General features: G+C 41.1%; 1 protein-coding gene across 6 annotated transcripts; it reads left to right on the forward strand.

The window, feature by feature from the left end:
• The first annotated feature begins 601 nt into the window (after positions 1-601).
• kras (v-Ki-ras2 Kirsten rat sarcoma viral oncogene homolog) lies at positions 602-12,645 on the forward strand. Of its 6 annotated transcripts, none has more exons than XM_071415485.1 (6): positions 602-725; positions 3,801-3,918; positions 4,524-4,702; positions 5,370-5,529; positions 7,989-8,113; positions 8,971-9,015. In XM_071415485.1, the coding sequence occupies exons 2-5, from the start codon at positions 3,808-3,810 to the stop codon at positions 8,106-8,108; spliced, it is 570 nt and encodes a 189-aa protein (XP_071271586.1). In that variant the 5' UTR covers positions 602-725; positions 3,801-3,807; the 3' UTR covers positions 8,109-8,113; positions 8,971-9,015. The 6 variants fall into 6 exon arrangements, with proteins under 6 accessions (XP_071271586.1, XP_071271590.1, XP_071271585.1 ...); XM_071415484.1 differs by having other exon boundaries at positions 708-834; XM_071415483.1 differs by lacking the exon at positions 602-725 and adding an exon at positions 838-1,117.
• Positions 12,646-12,872: the final 227 nt, after the last annotated feature.

Below are 12,872 nucleotides of genomic sequence, written 5' to 3' on the forward strand. Positions count from 1 at the left end.
ATGTTTGCTCACGAGGATAATTCATTGGCTGATCCCGCCTGATGACCTGGATGAAATGACATGATCGTTCCTTAGCCCACAGGAAGTTCCACCCAGTTGACTACTTCAAAATGGTGAAAGTCCTCAATGGACTAAAATGGTATTTGGGGCACTAGAGTCCACTATCTACTGTATCTATATGTTCTGTCCATAGCTATTCTGCGCATTTCTGACAACTTTTTTTAAAAACGGCATAGGTGCTGCGCACTTTAGTTTTATGAACACGCGTAATTTAAATGTTACGCATATGCGTAATTATGTCAGTTGGTTACCGCCTCTGTTTGTCGTATAGCAGTGAAATCCGAGAAAAACTGACACGGGATCACCAATCATTTCCTTGACTGGGAATGACGTCCCTCCAGTACATTCCAGTTATATTTAGAGCCTATATATAGTGGAGGCGCCCCCTATCCGTTATTGTTCCAGCTTCACTGGGAAGCAGACCATTTATTCCCAGAGATCGGTCTTGAAATATTGATGCTAGGTAGAATAATTTAATTAACACTGCCATAATGATCGATTTATAGATATAATTTGTTTAAATACGCCTATTTATGTCATTCCAAATTATTTGAACGGATATGTATACGCCCTATTTCAGTCCTCTCTTGGAAAAACATATCGACTCCAGAACGTTTCAAAACACAATCTGCCAACACATGCACCCACAAGAACAATACATTGAGGTAAAGTAGAAGTGCATTGAGTGGAGAACAGCGGGGAAGAGCGTCTTTATATTGCGACACTAGTGTAGTGATATCACACCGAAACCAGTTGAAATCCCCTGCTTTCTAAGTAAGTGAGCTGTACTAGGCTACTCTGCACCCGGTATCCGCCCATTTTCGCGCTAAGGCCAAACTCAGTTGAATCGAGAGTAGCAGGCCAAACGCTGGATCAAATGTAAAGTTCAATTGATTGATTCCTTACATTCGTCGGCTTTTTCAAATAAGTTTAATCTACATAAATGGGGCCGTTTCATTGTGAAGTAGGAAATGTAGAGATCGTGTGAAAAGGGAGGATTATCTGCTTGACTTGTTATTTGGTCGCTACTTCGGACGCGGAACTCCATACGCTAAAGGTAAAACAATTTAACAAGATCGCTACATTTGTATCAATTTACACAATGGATACAGGGGTGACATTGTATACCTTCGCCGGTAACTTAATTTTATGTTGGGTCTGTATTGATTTCATAATTTGCCGGACATTTGCATCTAAAGTATAGTTGTTTATGCAAACTACGCCCAATTGTTAACCTAATGTCTGAAACGCAGACCTATGCGGTTTTATGGCGGCTTCAAACTCATCAACTCGCCCATGAACGCTGCAGGTTCTACCGGGTTTACACATAGCGTTCAATCCATTGTGCCACCAGATAACGTTAGTGTTAAATAAATTCGCACACGGCTAATCTAGTTTACTAATACTTGTGGGGATCTGCATAATCTAGGCTACTCTATCCATGTGGACCTACTCCAGTTATTGTAGGCTACAAGTCAACTTGAGGGTGCATCGATAAGGGTGTTTTGTTCTCATTTCACGTTTAGAGTATTTTACTAATGACTAGTAGTAGGCCTACACTTTACAATGGAAGCTACTGCTGTCATTAGGCATTGGTTGACTGCCAAAGAAAATGTTTGAAAGGATCACTTTGTCTATCATCAGATTGTGAATAAGTAAACTGCATAAAATGGACACTGTTTGATTTTTTTTTTATATAGGCGACTATTTGTCTACTCTTTCACAATACTTTCCCACAATATTGCCATGTACTGTAACTTGTAATTGATCTGAAACCAGAACTCGGCGAGAGTGCTTGATTGGACATTACAACCTTGTTGATGACTGGTAATGGCAGCTGACTGTACAGGTGTCAGGACTAGCCAATCATGAACACGCTTTCGATTTCCTGCAGGATGTGAGGATATGAAAGGGGTGTCAATATTGTACTAACAGAGCAAGCGTTGTGGCCAAGTTATTAAACCTACTGTACAATAATTTTATGTCAGTGGTAGAATCTGAATGTCATGATTCATCTGTATTTACCTTATCCACACTGTAGGCAATAGTTCCTGATGATGACGGTGATCATTAGGCCTATAATGTCATATTCAATAGAAATAGTAGACATAAGTGCTATACTTAAGCAATAAGGCCAGAGGGTGTGTGGTATATGGCCAATATACCACGGCAAAGGGAACTTCTTATGCGCAACGCAGAGTGCCTGGATGCAGCTCTTAGCCGTGGTATATAGCCGTGGTATATTGGCCATATACCACAAACCCCCGAGGTGCCTTATTAGTATTATAAACTGTTTACCAACGTAATTAGAGCAGTAAAAATAAATGTTTTGTCATACCCATGGAATACTGTCTGATATACCACAGATTTCAGCCAATCAGCATTCAGGGCTCGAACCATCCAGTTTATAATGCTCCTTTTGTTTCATGCATTTTCAGAGGGAGTACATAAATGGGTGTAGAACTCCAGGCTGATCATTTCAAGGGGTGTATGAAAAGTGTGAGGAAACACTAACTTTGTTAGTAAATTTATACCTCAGTTGGGTGAAGGCATGGGTGAGGTCTTCTTTTTGTTTGTATTGACCATACAAGATTCTCAGAAAACTGACCTCAGTATTATACCTAGCAGGGTATGTTTTTGAAAAGGGAAACTGTAGGGACAGTTGTTGTTCACATACCGTCTGCATAGCAGTGTGTGCTTCCTAGTTGTTTGTCCATTTTGGGACCATTATGTAACATTATAGATCTGTGTCTACTGCCTGAGGACAGATCCCATTGTGTAGCTGTTACTCACAACTATCTTTTGAACTTGTGTTACAGTTAGATACATTTCAGTTGGAGGATAATTTAGTAGCAACATTTGTGGGTATGATATTTGGGGGAATTGTAAACGGCAATCTTCTGTTCAAACAATGTTAAATAATGATGACAAGTCATTATTTAATCAGAAAGAACATTGATTGTGCCAATTCAAAGTAATATAATAGTCAACAGACCTGATATACATAACCTGCCCTATCTTTCCAGAATTCCAGTCTCTTTCATAGATTTCCATATCTTCTCCTTGTTGATAATCCCATTTAAGAATGTTATAAGATAGTAGAGTATAATATCACATTTTATTGGTCACATACACATGGTTAGCAGATGTTAATGCGAGTGTAGCGAAATGCTTGTGCTTCTAGTTCCGACTATGCAGTAATATCTAGCAGGTAATCTAACAAATTCACAACAACTACCTTGTACACACAAATGTAAAGGGATGAATAAGAATATGAACATATAATTATATGGGTGAGCGATGGCGTGCGGCATAATATAATAATATATACACTCATCTCGTTTTCTGTAAAATCGCAGGATGAAATTGGATAGAATGTAAACATCTGTTATTGTATACATTCCCTCCAGCTCTGGAGAACATAGGAGGGCCATTGTGGAAATGAAATGCAATCTGGAGACAATCGGGACAAAATACAATTTTGCATTTGCACTTAAGTTTAGTTTAAGGGAATTAATACAACTTGACCAGATGGCTATGGAGAAGGGGGGAGAAATCCTTCATATCCTCAGCTTCATTCTCACTATGTGTGTGTAGGGTTGGACCATTTCAGAAATTTTCCAGAAATGTCCAGGTTTTGGAGATCCCAGTTGAAGGAGTGTTGTCGATAGTTAGTGTGTAGCTCATAAAAGGTTTTATATATTCACTGACCTTATTCCTGTGTGCTTTCTCTCCCACAGGTGAACGATGACAGAATACAAGCTGGTGGTGGTGGGAGCAGGAGGCGTGGGCAAGAGCGCTCTCACCATCCAGCTCATTCAGAACCACTTTGTGGATGAATATGACCCCACCATCGAGGTAATAAGTAGTTTCAGTACACCCTTGTCTCTTACTTCAGCAAGGCATGCCTGAGAATCGGGAGACAAAAATCTTTTAGAAATAAAGTTTAGTTCTAGCAGGTTTTTCTGGTTGAAGATGAAAGATGCCAAACAGGTTTTGATCATTTCTGATCATTTTCTGTTATTTGAATGTATGAATATTATAATATCATAAACATGGTGTCTTTCAGTCAGTTTAATTTTGTTGGTTGATGATAGATTGCTATGTGATTAAATGCTTTAGTAGTTTCACATGTCAGATATTATTACTCAATTATACTTTCTGAAAGCTATCAATTTTATGACTGCTTGAAGATTGAGTGCATTTTTCCCTTGGTGCACATATAGTCACTCTTAGTCATCCCATCCATTCTCTCTGATTCTAATATTATTGAATTTCCTCTGCAACTTTATTAGATGAGCATTCTATGACCATATAGTTAGGTCTAGACGTTCTGATTCCTAGTCAGGTAGACTGGACACCTATGAATATGTGATCATTCATAAGTTTCCAGTCTACTTGATTACCGGTAAGGTGCCCCTCCTGACCCAATCCATCCCTCTCTTTCTCTCTCCCTCCTTCAGGACTCGTACAGGAAGCAGGTGGTGATTGATGGGGAGACGTGTCTGCTGGACATCCTGGACACTGCAGGTCAGGAGGAGTACAGCGCCATGAGGGACCAGTACATGAGGACAGGGGAGGGTTTCCTCTGTGTCTTCGCCATCAACAACACCAAGTCCTTCGAGGACATCCACCACTATAGGTGAGCTAGACTCTTCCCCTGTAGAGGACATCCTCCAATGTAGGTGAGCTAGACTCTTCCCTTGTAGAGGACATCCTCCAATGTAGGTGAGCTAGACTCTTCCCCTGTAGAGGACATCCTCCAATGTAGGTGAGCTAGACTCTTCCCTTGTAGAGGACATCCTCCAATGTAGGTGAGCTAGACTCTTCCCTTGTAGAGGACATCCTCCAATGTAGGTGAGCTAGACTCTTCCCTTGTAGAGGACATCCTCCAATGTAGGTGAGCTAGACTCTTCCCTTGTAGAGGACATCCTCCAATGTAGGTGAGCTAGACTCTTCCCTTGTAGAGGACATCCTCCAATATAGGTTGAGCTAACTTCTGCTGCTATACAGGACATCCGAAGTACTGCTGCCAAGTGCACTGATGGCGGAAAGCCAGACTATAGTTGTAACATCTGTGATGCAGTTTCCAAGCAGACACGGTTCTGCGAACTGTATCCCCTTAACTATGTGTCAATGCCAACATCACTTTATACTTGTAAATACAACCCACTCTTTAACTAACTTTACCCAGATTGTGTGTGAAATCAATAACCCCAAAAAACGAGTAAATTCCCTACTTACTTTGGACAACCAAAGCATTACACTGTTATTTAACCCTTGCCTTCCCTGTCGTTTTTGTTCTCCAGAGAGCAGATCAAGCGGGTGAAAGACTCAGAAGACGTGCCCATGGTGCTGGTGGGGAACAAGTGTGACCTGCCGTCCCGGACGGTGGACACCAAACAGGCTCAGGACTTAGCGCGCAGCTACGGCATCCCCTTCATTGAGACCTCAGCCAAAACGAGACAGGTGAGAGACCGAGACAACAGGCCGTAGTGGGCAAGGTGGACATAGCCATGGCGCAAATAGCAACCATGGTCATGGTTTTTAACATGATGGCCATTGGCTATCCTAGCCACCGTGCTTCTACACCTGCATTGCTTGCTGTTTGGGGTTTTAGGCTGGGTTTCTGTACAGCACTTCGAGATATTAGCTGATGTACGAAGGGCTATATAAAATAAACTTGATTTGATTTGGCTAGCCTGAAAATCCAGACTGAATTCAGTGAAGTGAAATGTAGCGTTATTCAGTTTGGATTCCAAGGCTACGTTAGCTCTGCTACATATCCAGTTGAAGACGGATTTGGGACAGATTTACTAAGCGTTACCTGGTATAACTTTGCACCTTTTAATAAATCAAGCCCTTGTAATAGTGAAGGGTTGCGTGTAGCTTTGAGGGTATTTCCTGGTGTGAAAACAGAAACCATTTAACAATGCTCTCCACAGATCAATTTTCATTATTGTAGCAAGATTACTTCTTTCCAGCTGTGTCAGGTGTCCTTGCAATGGCTTTTTACAATCATGGCCACTTCAATCTCACAAAATCCTGTGATCCTCTTATGACTCCGAAGGTACTTTTTGATTTCTATTGGTATCATTGTCTATGTGCTCGTTTTCTAAATGGTGCTTGGAAATGTATCAGGTAATGCACTGCAAAGTCCCCTTGCTTATATAATTATTGATATATGAGTAATTGTTCTATCTGTGCATGCCCCTCTGTCATGGTAATGTGGGAAGTCTTCAAAACGGATCTGGCAATCAACAAATCTGTACATTTCTCACTGAATCGTCACCAAAGAGGGGAATTTATCAGTAATGGTTTTGTGGCGGGGTAATAATCATGCTTGATGGACAGTGGGATGGGTGTGATCTTGTGCTGCATCGTGCGCTATTCTGTCTGTTTTGTGTTTGGTGGTGTGTGTGTCGTGATGCTTTGCGTGGCTGGCTGGCACTGTGATATATTTGGCAGTCGGTGAGGTGAACCTTCTGCTCTCTTTGCATCGGTCCAATCACAACTCTTTCTGGGGACACGGGACACTGACTGGTCTCTTCCAGCTCTCTTCTCCATTTTCATTGGTCGAGTCGACCAGCTACCTGGTGTTGCCCTTGTACTGAATAATACACACCACTTTCACACCTTATACAATGACACTGAGTATAATGTTTGTACCTGTCATGCCCCTGTGAAGTTAAATTACTATAATGTTTTGAACTATAAAACAATTACCTTTTATACATCTATACATCAGCTCCATACACAGCTATATGTACACTTGTCTTAGCCTTGCATCCCAAATGTTTAAATGAAATAGAAGCTCCATGCGCAGTGGTGCGACTTTTTCAACGTGCTGGTTATGGCAAGGACAACCGAGTATCCAATAAAAACTGCTCAATGATGGTCCACATAGTTATCCCTATATTCCCTAACACTGAGGGAGTCCACATAGTTATCCCTATATTCCCTAACACTGAGGGAGTCCACATAGTTATCCCTATATTCCCTAACACTGAGGGAGTCCACATATTTATCCCTATATTCCCTAACACTGAGGGAGTCCACATAGTTATCCCTATATTCCCTAACACTGAGGGAGTCCACATAGTTATCCCTATATTCCCTAACACTGAGGGAGTCCACATAGTTATCCCTATATTCCCTAACACTGAGGGAGTCCACATAGTTATCCCTATATTCCCTAACACTGAGGGAGTCCACATAGTTATCCCTATATTCCCTAACACTGAGGGAGTCCACATAGTTATCCCTATATTCCCTAACACTGAGGGAGTCCACATAGTTATCCCTATATTCCCTAACACTGAGGGAGTCCACATAGTTATCCCTATATTCCCTAACACTGAGGGAGTCCACATAGTTATCCCTATATTCCCTAACACTGAGGGAGTCCACATAGTTATCCCTATATTCCCTAACACTGAGGGAGTCCACATAGTTATCCCTATATTCCCTAACACTGAGGGAGTCCACATAGTTATCCCTATATTCCCTAACACTGAGGGAGTCCACATAGTTATCCCTATATTCCCTAACACTGAGGGAGTCCACATAGTTATCCCTATATTCCCTAACACTGAGGGAGTCCACATAGTTATCCCTATATTCCCTAACACTGAGGGAGTCCACATAGTTATCCCTATATTCCCTAACACTGAGGGAGTCCACATAGTTATCCCTATATTCCCTAACACTGAGGGAGTCCACGTAGTTATCCCTATATTCCCTAACACTGAGGGAGTCCACGTAGTTATCCCTATATTCCCTAACACTGAGGGAGTCCACGTAGTTATCCCTATATTCCCTAACACTGAGGGAGTCCACATGGTTATCCCTATATTCCCTAACACTGAGGGAGTCCACGTAGTGTCCCCGTATTCTTTAACTGAGGAGAGCTGTGTTTCGCACTGCAGAGAGTGGAGGATGCCTTTTACAGTCTGGTACGGGAGATCAGGCTGTACCGGCTGAAAAAGCTCAGCAAGGAAGAAAAGACCCCGCGCTGCGTCAAGCTTAAAAAGTGTGTTGTGATGTGAAAGGGGTAAGTGTGTAGCGGCCGTGCTCCCTCCCGTCCATCAGGTGTGTGTGTGGGAGGGTGTCGACCGCGTGGTGCCGAGCATGGAAAGTAGTGCTGCTTGCTCCTTGGTGGGAGGGATCCATTCCTGTCTAAGCTAACCTCCTGGGATCTGCTGGGCCGTGGGATCTCCTTGAAACCAGGCATCCATGTTGGTTTCTACTCCTGTGGTATCTCTGTCTCTGTGTGTTTATACTATCATGGAGTGCTGATCATTCTGTAGTCTGCTCAAATGAGATCTGATCTGTGTGATTAATGGAGATTGTGATAATCTGGGATGAAATTAAGTGTTGAAATTATGACCCAAGGAAGTGTGATTACTAAGAGGACAACACAGAGGTGTTCCACTGAAACTCAAGTTCTGGGCCAACTGTGAGTCATCCATGTTCTTATGGCACAGATACTCCCTTTGTGTCTGTCTCTCTCTCTTGTTCTTTCTCGCAATCTCTCTGTCGCAATCTGAAATGACCACCCATTGCATCAGGGAGGAAACCAATGTCGTGCTCAGCGAATGACAAAGACCTGGTTATTTTTTGTCTCATTGTGGCACCATTGATTGTGTCTGTGCTGTCTGCTGGGCCAGCTGATGCTGCAAATCCATACACAATTAACACATTTGTAACATACTAGTAGTGCACACCGAAATGCTATCCTAATCCCTATAGTCAAAAGTAGTGCACTATATTGTGAAATAGGGGAGCCATTTCAAACGCCCCCATTACATTTGCATCTAACCCAGCTTTCATGTTAGTCACAGATGAGAACATCCAGGTTTTTGAGAAGTTTTCAAAATTAACCGTAACTTATCTTTTTATTTTCCCCAGGGTGTCGATGATGCCTTTTACACATTAGTGCGGGAAATCCGAAAACACAAAGAGAAGATGAGCAAGGAGGGCAAGAAGAAGAAAAAGAAGTCCAAGACAAAGTGCATACTCATGTGAATAATGACCACCCCCCCCCCTTTCAAGATAGAAAAAATGTGTTCAAACTGTTTAATACATTTTTGTACATTACACTAAATTATTAGCCTCTTTTACCTAAGTAACCACAACACCGAATATCGAAATGAACCCCTTTTTTTCTGCCTTCATTTTTTTTGCTCATTTGAAACTAATAATCTTTACTTAATGTTTAGTGCCAGTTGCCCAGAAGTGTTGGTCCAATAGGTTGATTATCAATTAGGAGTGGTACACTGTAGGCACATTTTGGACAATAGAAAAAGCAAGCCTAAAAAGCTTATTTTCCCTCTGCTAGTAGAGCATGAGCGGAAGAGGTTGTTGTAGTACATGCTTCTAACAGTATGGGGGAGAGTTGAATTCCACCCATAGTGCCTAAAAGCCGTTTTTAGCATGGGCAACGCCATTGAGGGCTTTCACAATTTTTAAGTAGTCAACTAGGTAGGACTTACTATGGGTTATGGAAGGATCACATTACATCCGGGTCATCAGGAGGGATCAGCCAATTAATTATACTTGTGAGCAAACATTTCATAACTGCAGGTGGCAGTAAATTGTCTTCATACCTGTTCAAAAAACACACTCCACGTGGCACTATGTACCCTTTCAGTTTGTCAACTCGCAGTAGTAAAAGAAGAAAATTGACTACTTCAAAATGGAAATGGCCTCAATGACGCTGCCCATGCTCACAGATGCCATAATGGGAAAGATGCAATGCTTCGATTTCTATCATTCCATTCGATACCATAGGACCCTCAAACTCAACTCTGGACCTCAAAGCCAGTTCCACTGCATTTTTTCATTGGTTCCCTCTAGTAAGGAGTAACAACCGGGAGGCACGACCAACACTTGATTAGGGGAAATTCCAAATGTCCTGGCCACTGTGTGTAATAATGCCCATCCTCCTACATTAGACTCCTAGATATGATTCAATAATATCATGCAGTACTTTTAGCATGCATATGAACTTTACTACTGTACCTAGTAAAAAAAAAATCATGGTTACCCATTTAATTCACTTGTAATCTGTTAATGCTTTTTTTTGTTAATGCTTTTTTTTGGTAATAATTGGTGAGCAGTGATTTCCTGCCTACAGGAGAGACTTTCCTTTTTGCATGCAATGTGTTCTTACGGGGAATGGCACTGTGATGCTAATACTGTATAATACTGATACAGCCACTAGGGCCAGGAACAAGGAGCTCTGTTCCAGTTGGGGGACACAGGTTTTTATAGTGTTTCGGGACTTGAGTCAATTCATATTCACCAAACCTGATCTGATCTTTTGGGTAGAAACCAGTTGTTGAGTGGTGGGAAACCTTCTCAACAACTGAATTGCTCCTGGTGGCAGGTTTGAAGCAAAATATATTTTTATATAAAGAGAGGCATCAGAACAGCAAGATTCTGCCAGTGATTTTGAAAAGGACATGCAGCTAATGTTGTGTTGCTCAGTGGCACTGCATGTTGCTTAAAACCCATCACAAGCCAGTGTCTCCTGTAGTTATTTTATCATTAGATTTGATATTCCCTGCTCATTACGAACGTTCTAGAAGATGAGTTAATTGTTCCTGAAGAGACCTTGTTTAAGCTATGAACTTCCCTCTTATCCTCAGGATTGGTGTATTTTGCGTCATGTTTTGTGTTTTTGAAGGTAGTTCACTGGAGTAACACATTTGACCTCAGCTAATTGAGCCAGCAAATCAAGATCTGGGCTTCCTTGTTACAGTTTAGCATCTGAAGTGTTGAGTGCAAAAAAAATATAGCATGCCTAAATCAAACCTAAACTTTAAACCAAGTCATCTAATGTCGACTACGTAGATGTGTTCTTCGGGTGAACTATCTTCTTAAAGAATAGTGAGTCATTGTCTTCAGATGCAGGACATAAAACACCTCAACAGATCCTAACAGAATATGCCTTGCACATTTCCCCAATCCTTTGTTTTCTATTTATCGCTGCCATAAACTTACTCTCCTGTTTTTGGATTGGCTAGATTAGGTAAAACAAATCTTAAAGGTCTTGTTTTGTCCTACCACATATATATATATATGTATATGTATTTTTTTCTTCTGCAAAAGATGCATCCCCATAGTAATGGTGTCATGATAAGGGTGTTCAAAAATGTATTGTTCATATGAATTTTTCTAAATCACCCTTGGATGTTTTTTGGGTTTGGAGTTTGGGTGGGAAGGTGTTGAGGGTTTTTCTGTGCTGGCTTTCAAGTGAAATGACTAGTCCAGTCCAATCATTTTTATGTCACGTTTATCTTTCACAGGTTGTTGCTTCCAAGTGATGTACCAACTGGAACTGATCTCTGCAAATGAGGCAATAATTGCCATTTAAATTAGTTTTTAAAGAAAAAAGTCAATTGATAACACAGAATATTTGCTTTTCATGGTCAATGCATATTTCACTACCTTATTACTAGTTTTTTACCTTGGGGCGTCTTACACATTGCCTTTTGTGCTGGTATCGGGTGCTTCAGTCAGACAGCATAGGCTTCTCTGTCACGTCTGTTCAAGAGCTACAAACTCGGTGCTGTTTGAGAGGAACAAGATTCTAAATTAAAACATAATACACAATACAATGTATTTTGGCTGTTTACACAACCACCCTAAGAACCCAAATCTGATTATCTTTCTTTCTATATCCAATCTTTTCTTCTGACTGTCCACACAGTTTTACATGTGACCCATATCAGATTTGCACATTCACACTGATGTAGCACCCAGATGCAATGCTCGTTTCCCGTCTCTGTTCCTTTCAATTTCGGGTGCTTCTTATGTGCATAAAAAACACTTCAGAGGAAAATAATCTGATCCGAGCATCCAGACAGAGGTCGCATATAGAGGATCGGGTTTGTATCAGGGTTATGATCCACATATGGAGGTGGTATAAATCAAAAGTCCAAAGATCAGATTCCATGTGTTTTTTTTGCTGTTTACACCGGGAAAATATCAGATGGGTATCAGATATGCAATTCATTGGCAATAGATCTGAATTGGGCTGCCTGTGTAAGTGCAGCCTTAGTTCTTAGGATTTATGCTTTTTTGACCCACTTTGATTAAATCCTTTTTGTTACTAAAGTTAGATATTAACTGTTAATGCATTTTTGATAATGGGAACCCATTTGTTAACAATACTGTATCAAGAAAAGTAACTATACCGAAATGTGTTGAAATGTTCCGCCTCCCTTTTTTTACGTGCCAATGGCTGATTTCTGAGGGAAAAAAGTATAATTTATACCTGGATCGTATTTTAACAACCTATTGTCATACTGAAAGGTGCATATTTTGTAAATTGTGCTTAATTTTGTTGGCGTCTCTAAATGAATGTTGCTTTAATAGAGTTTTCACTCCTCTGTTTGTGTATGATGGGACTCGGGAGTGACTGGGTCCAGGTCTAGGGGAGTGAATGACCACTGTTGAACACATCAGTAGAGATCTCTCTTTGGGCAGTGTGTAGCGTGGTGATCTGATTTCAGATCATTTTTTTCCCATGAATCTCACCACTCCTATTTAATGTGTAATAAAGAAAAGAGGAATTGGCTCTGTCTCCTCATCTTTGCTCATATTTGTGCCCCAGGAATTATAGGGTTATTTTGGTGCTGTCTGCCAGTTCGTAGTGGGCCTATCTGAAGTCATATTTACGCTCATATATTACCTGTTGGAGGCTTCCATGAGTGCTGTTCTATTGTTATTTATGAACATGAGGGAGCTGTAGGTGGAGATGCGTGATCATGCCTCATGGTTGGACAGAAGCACAGCACCCTCAG

Source organism: Salvelinus alpinus, chromosome 9, assembly GCF_045679555.1.
Source record: "Salvelinus alpinus chromosome 9, SLU_Salpinus.1, whole genome shotgun sequence".
Lineage (NCBI taxonomy): Eukaryota > Metazoa > Chordata > Actinopteri > Salmoniformes > Salmonidae > Salvelinus > Salvelinus alpinus.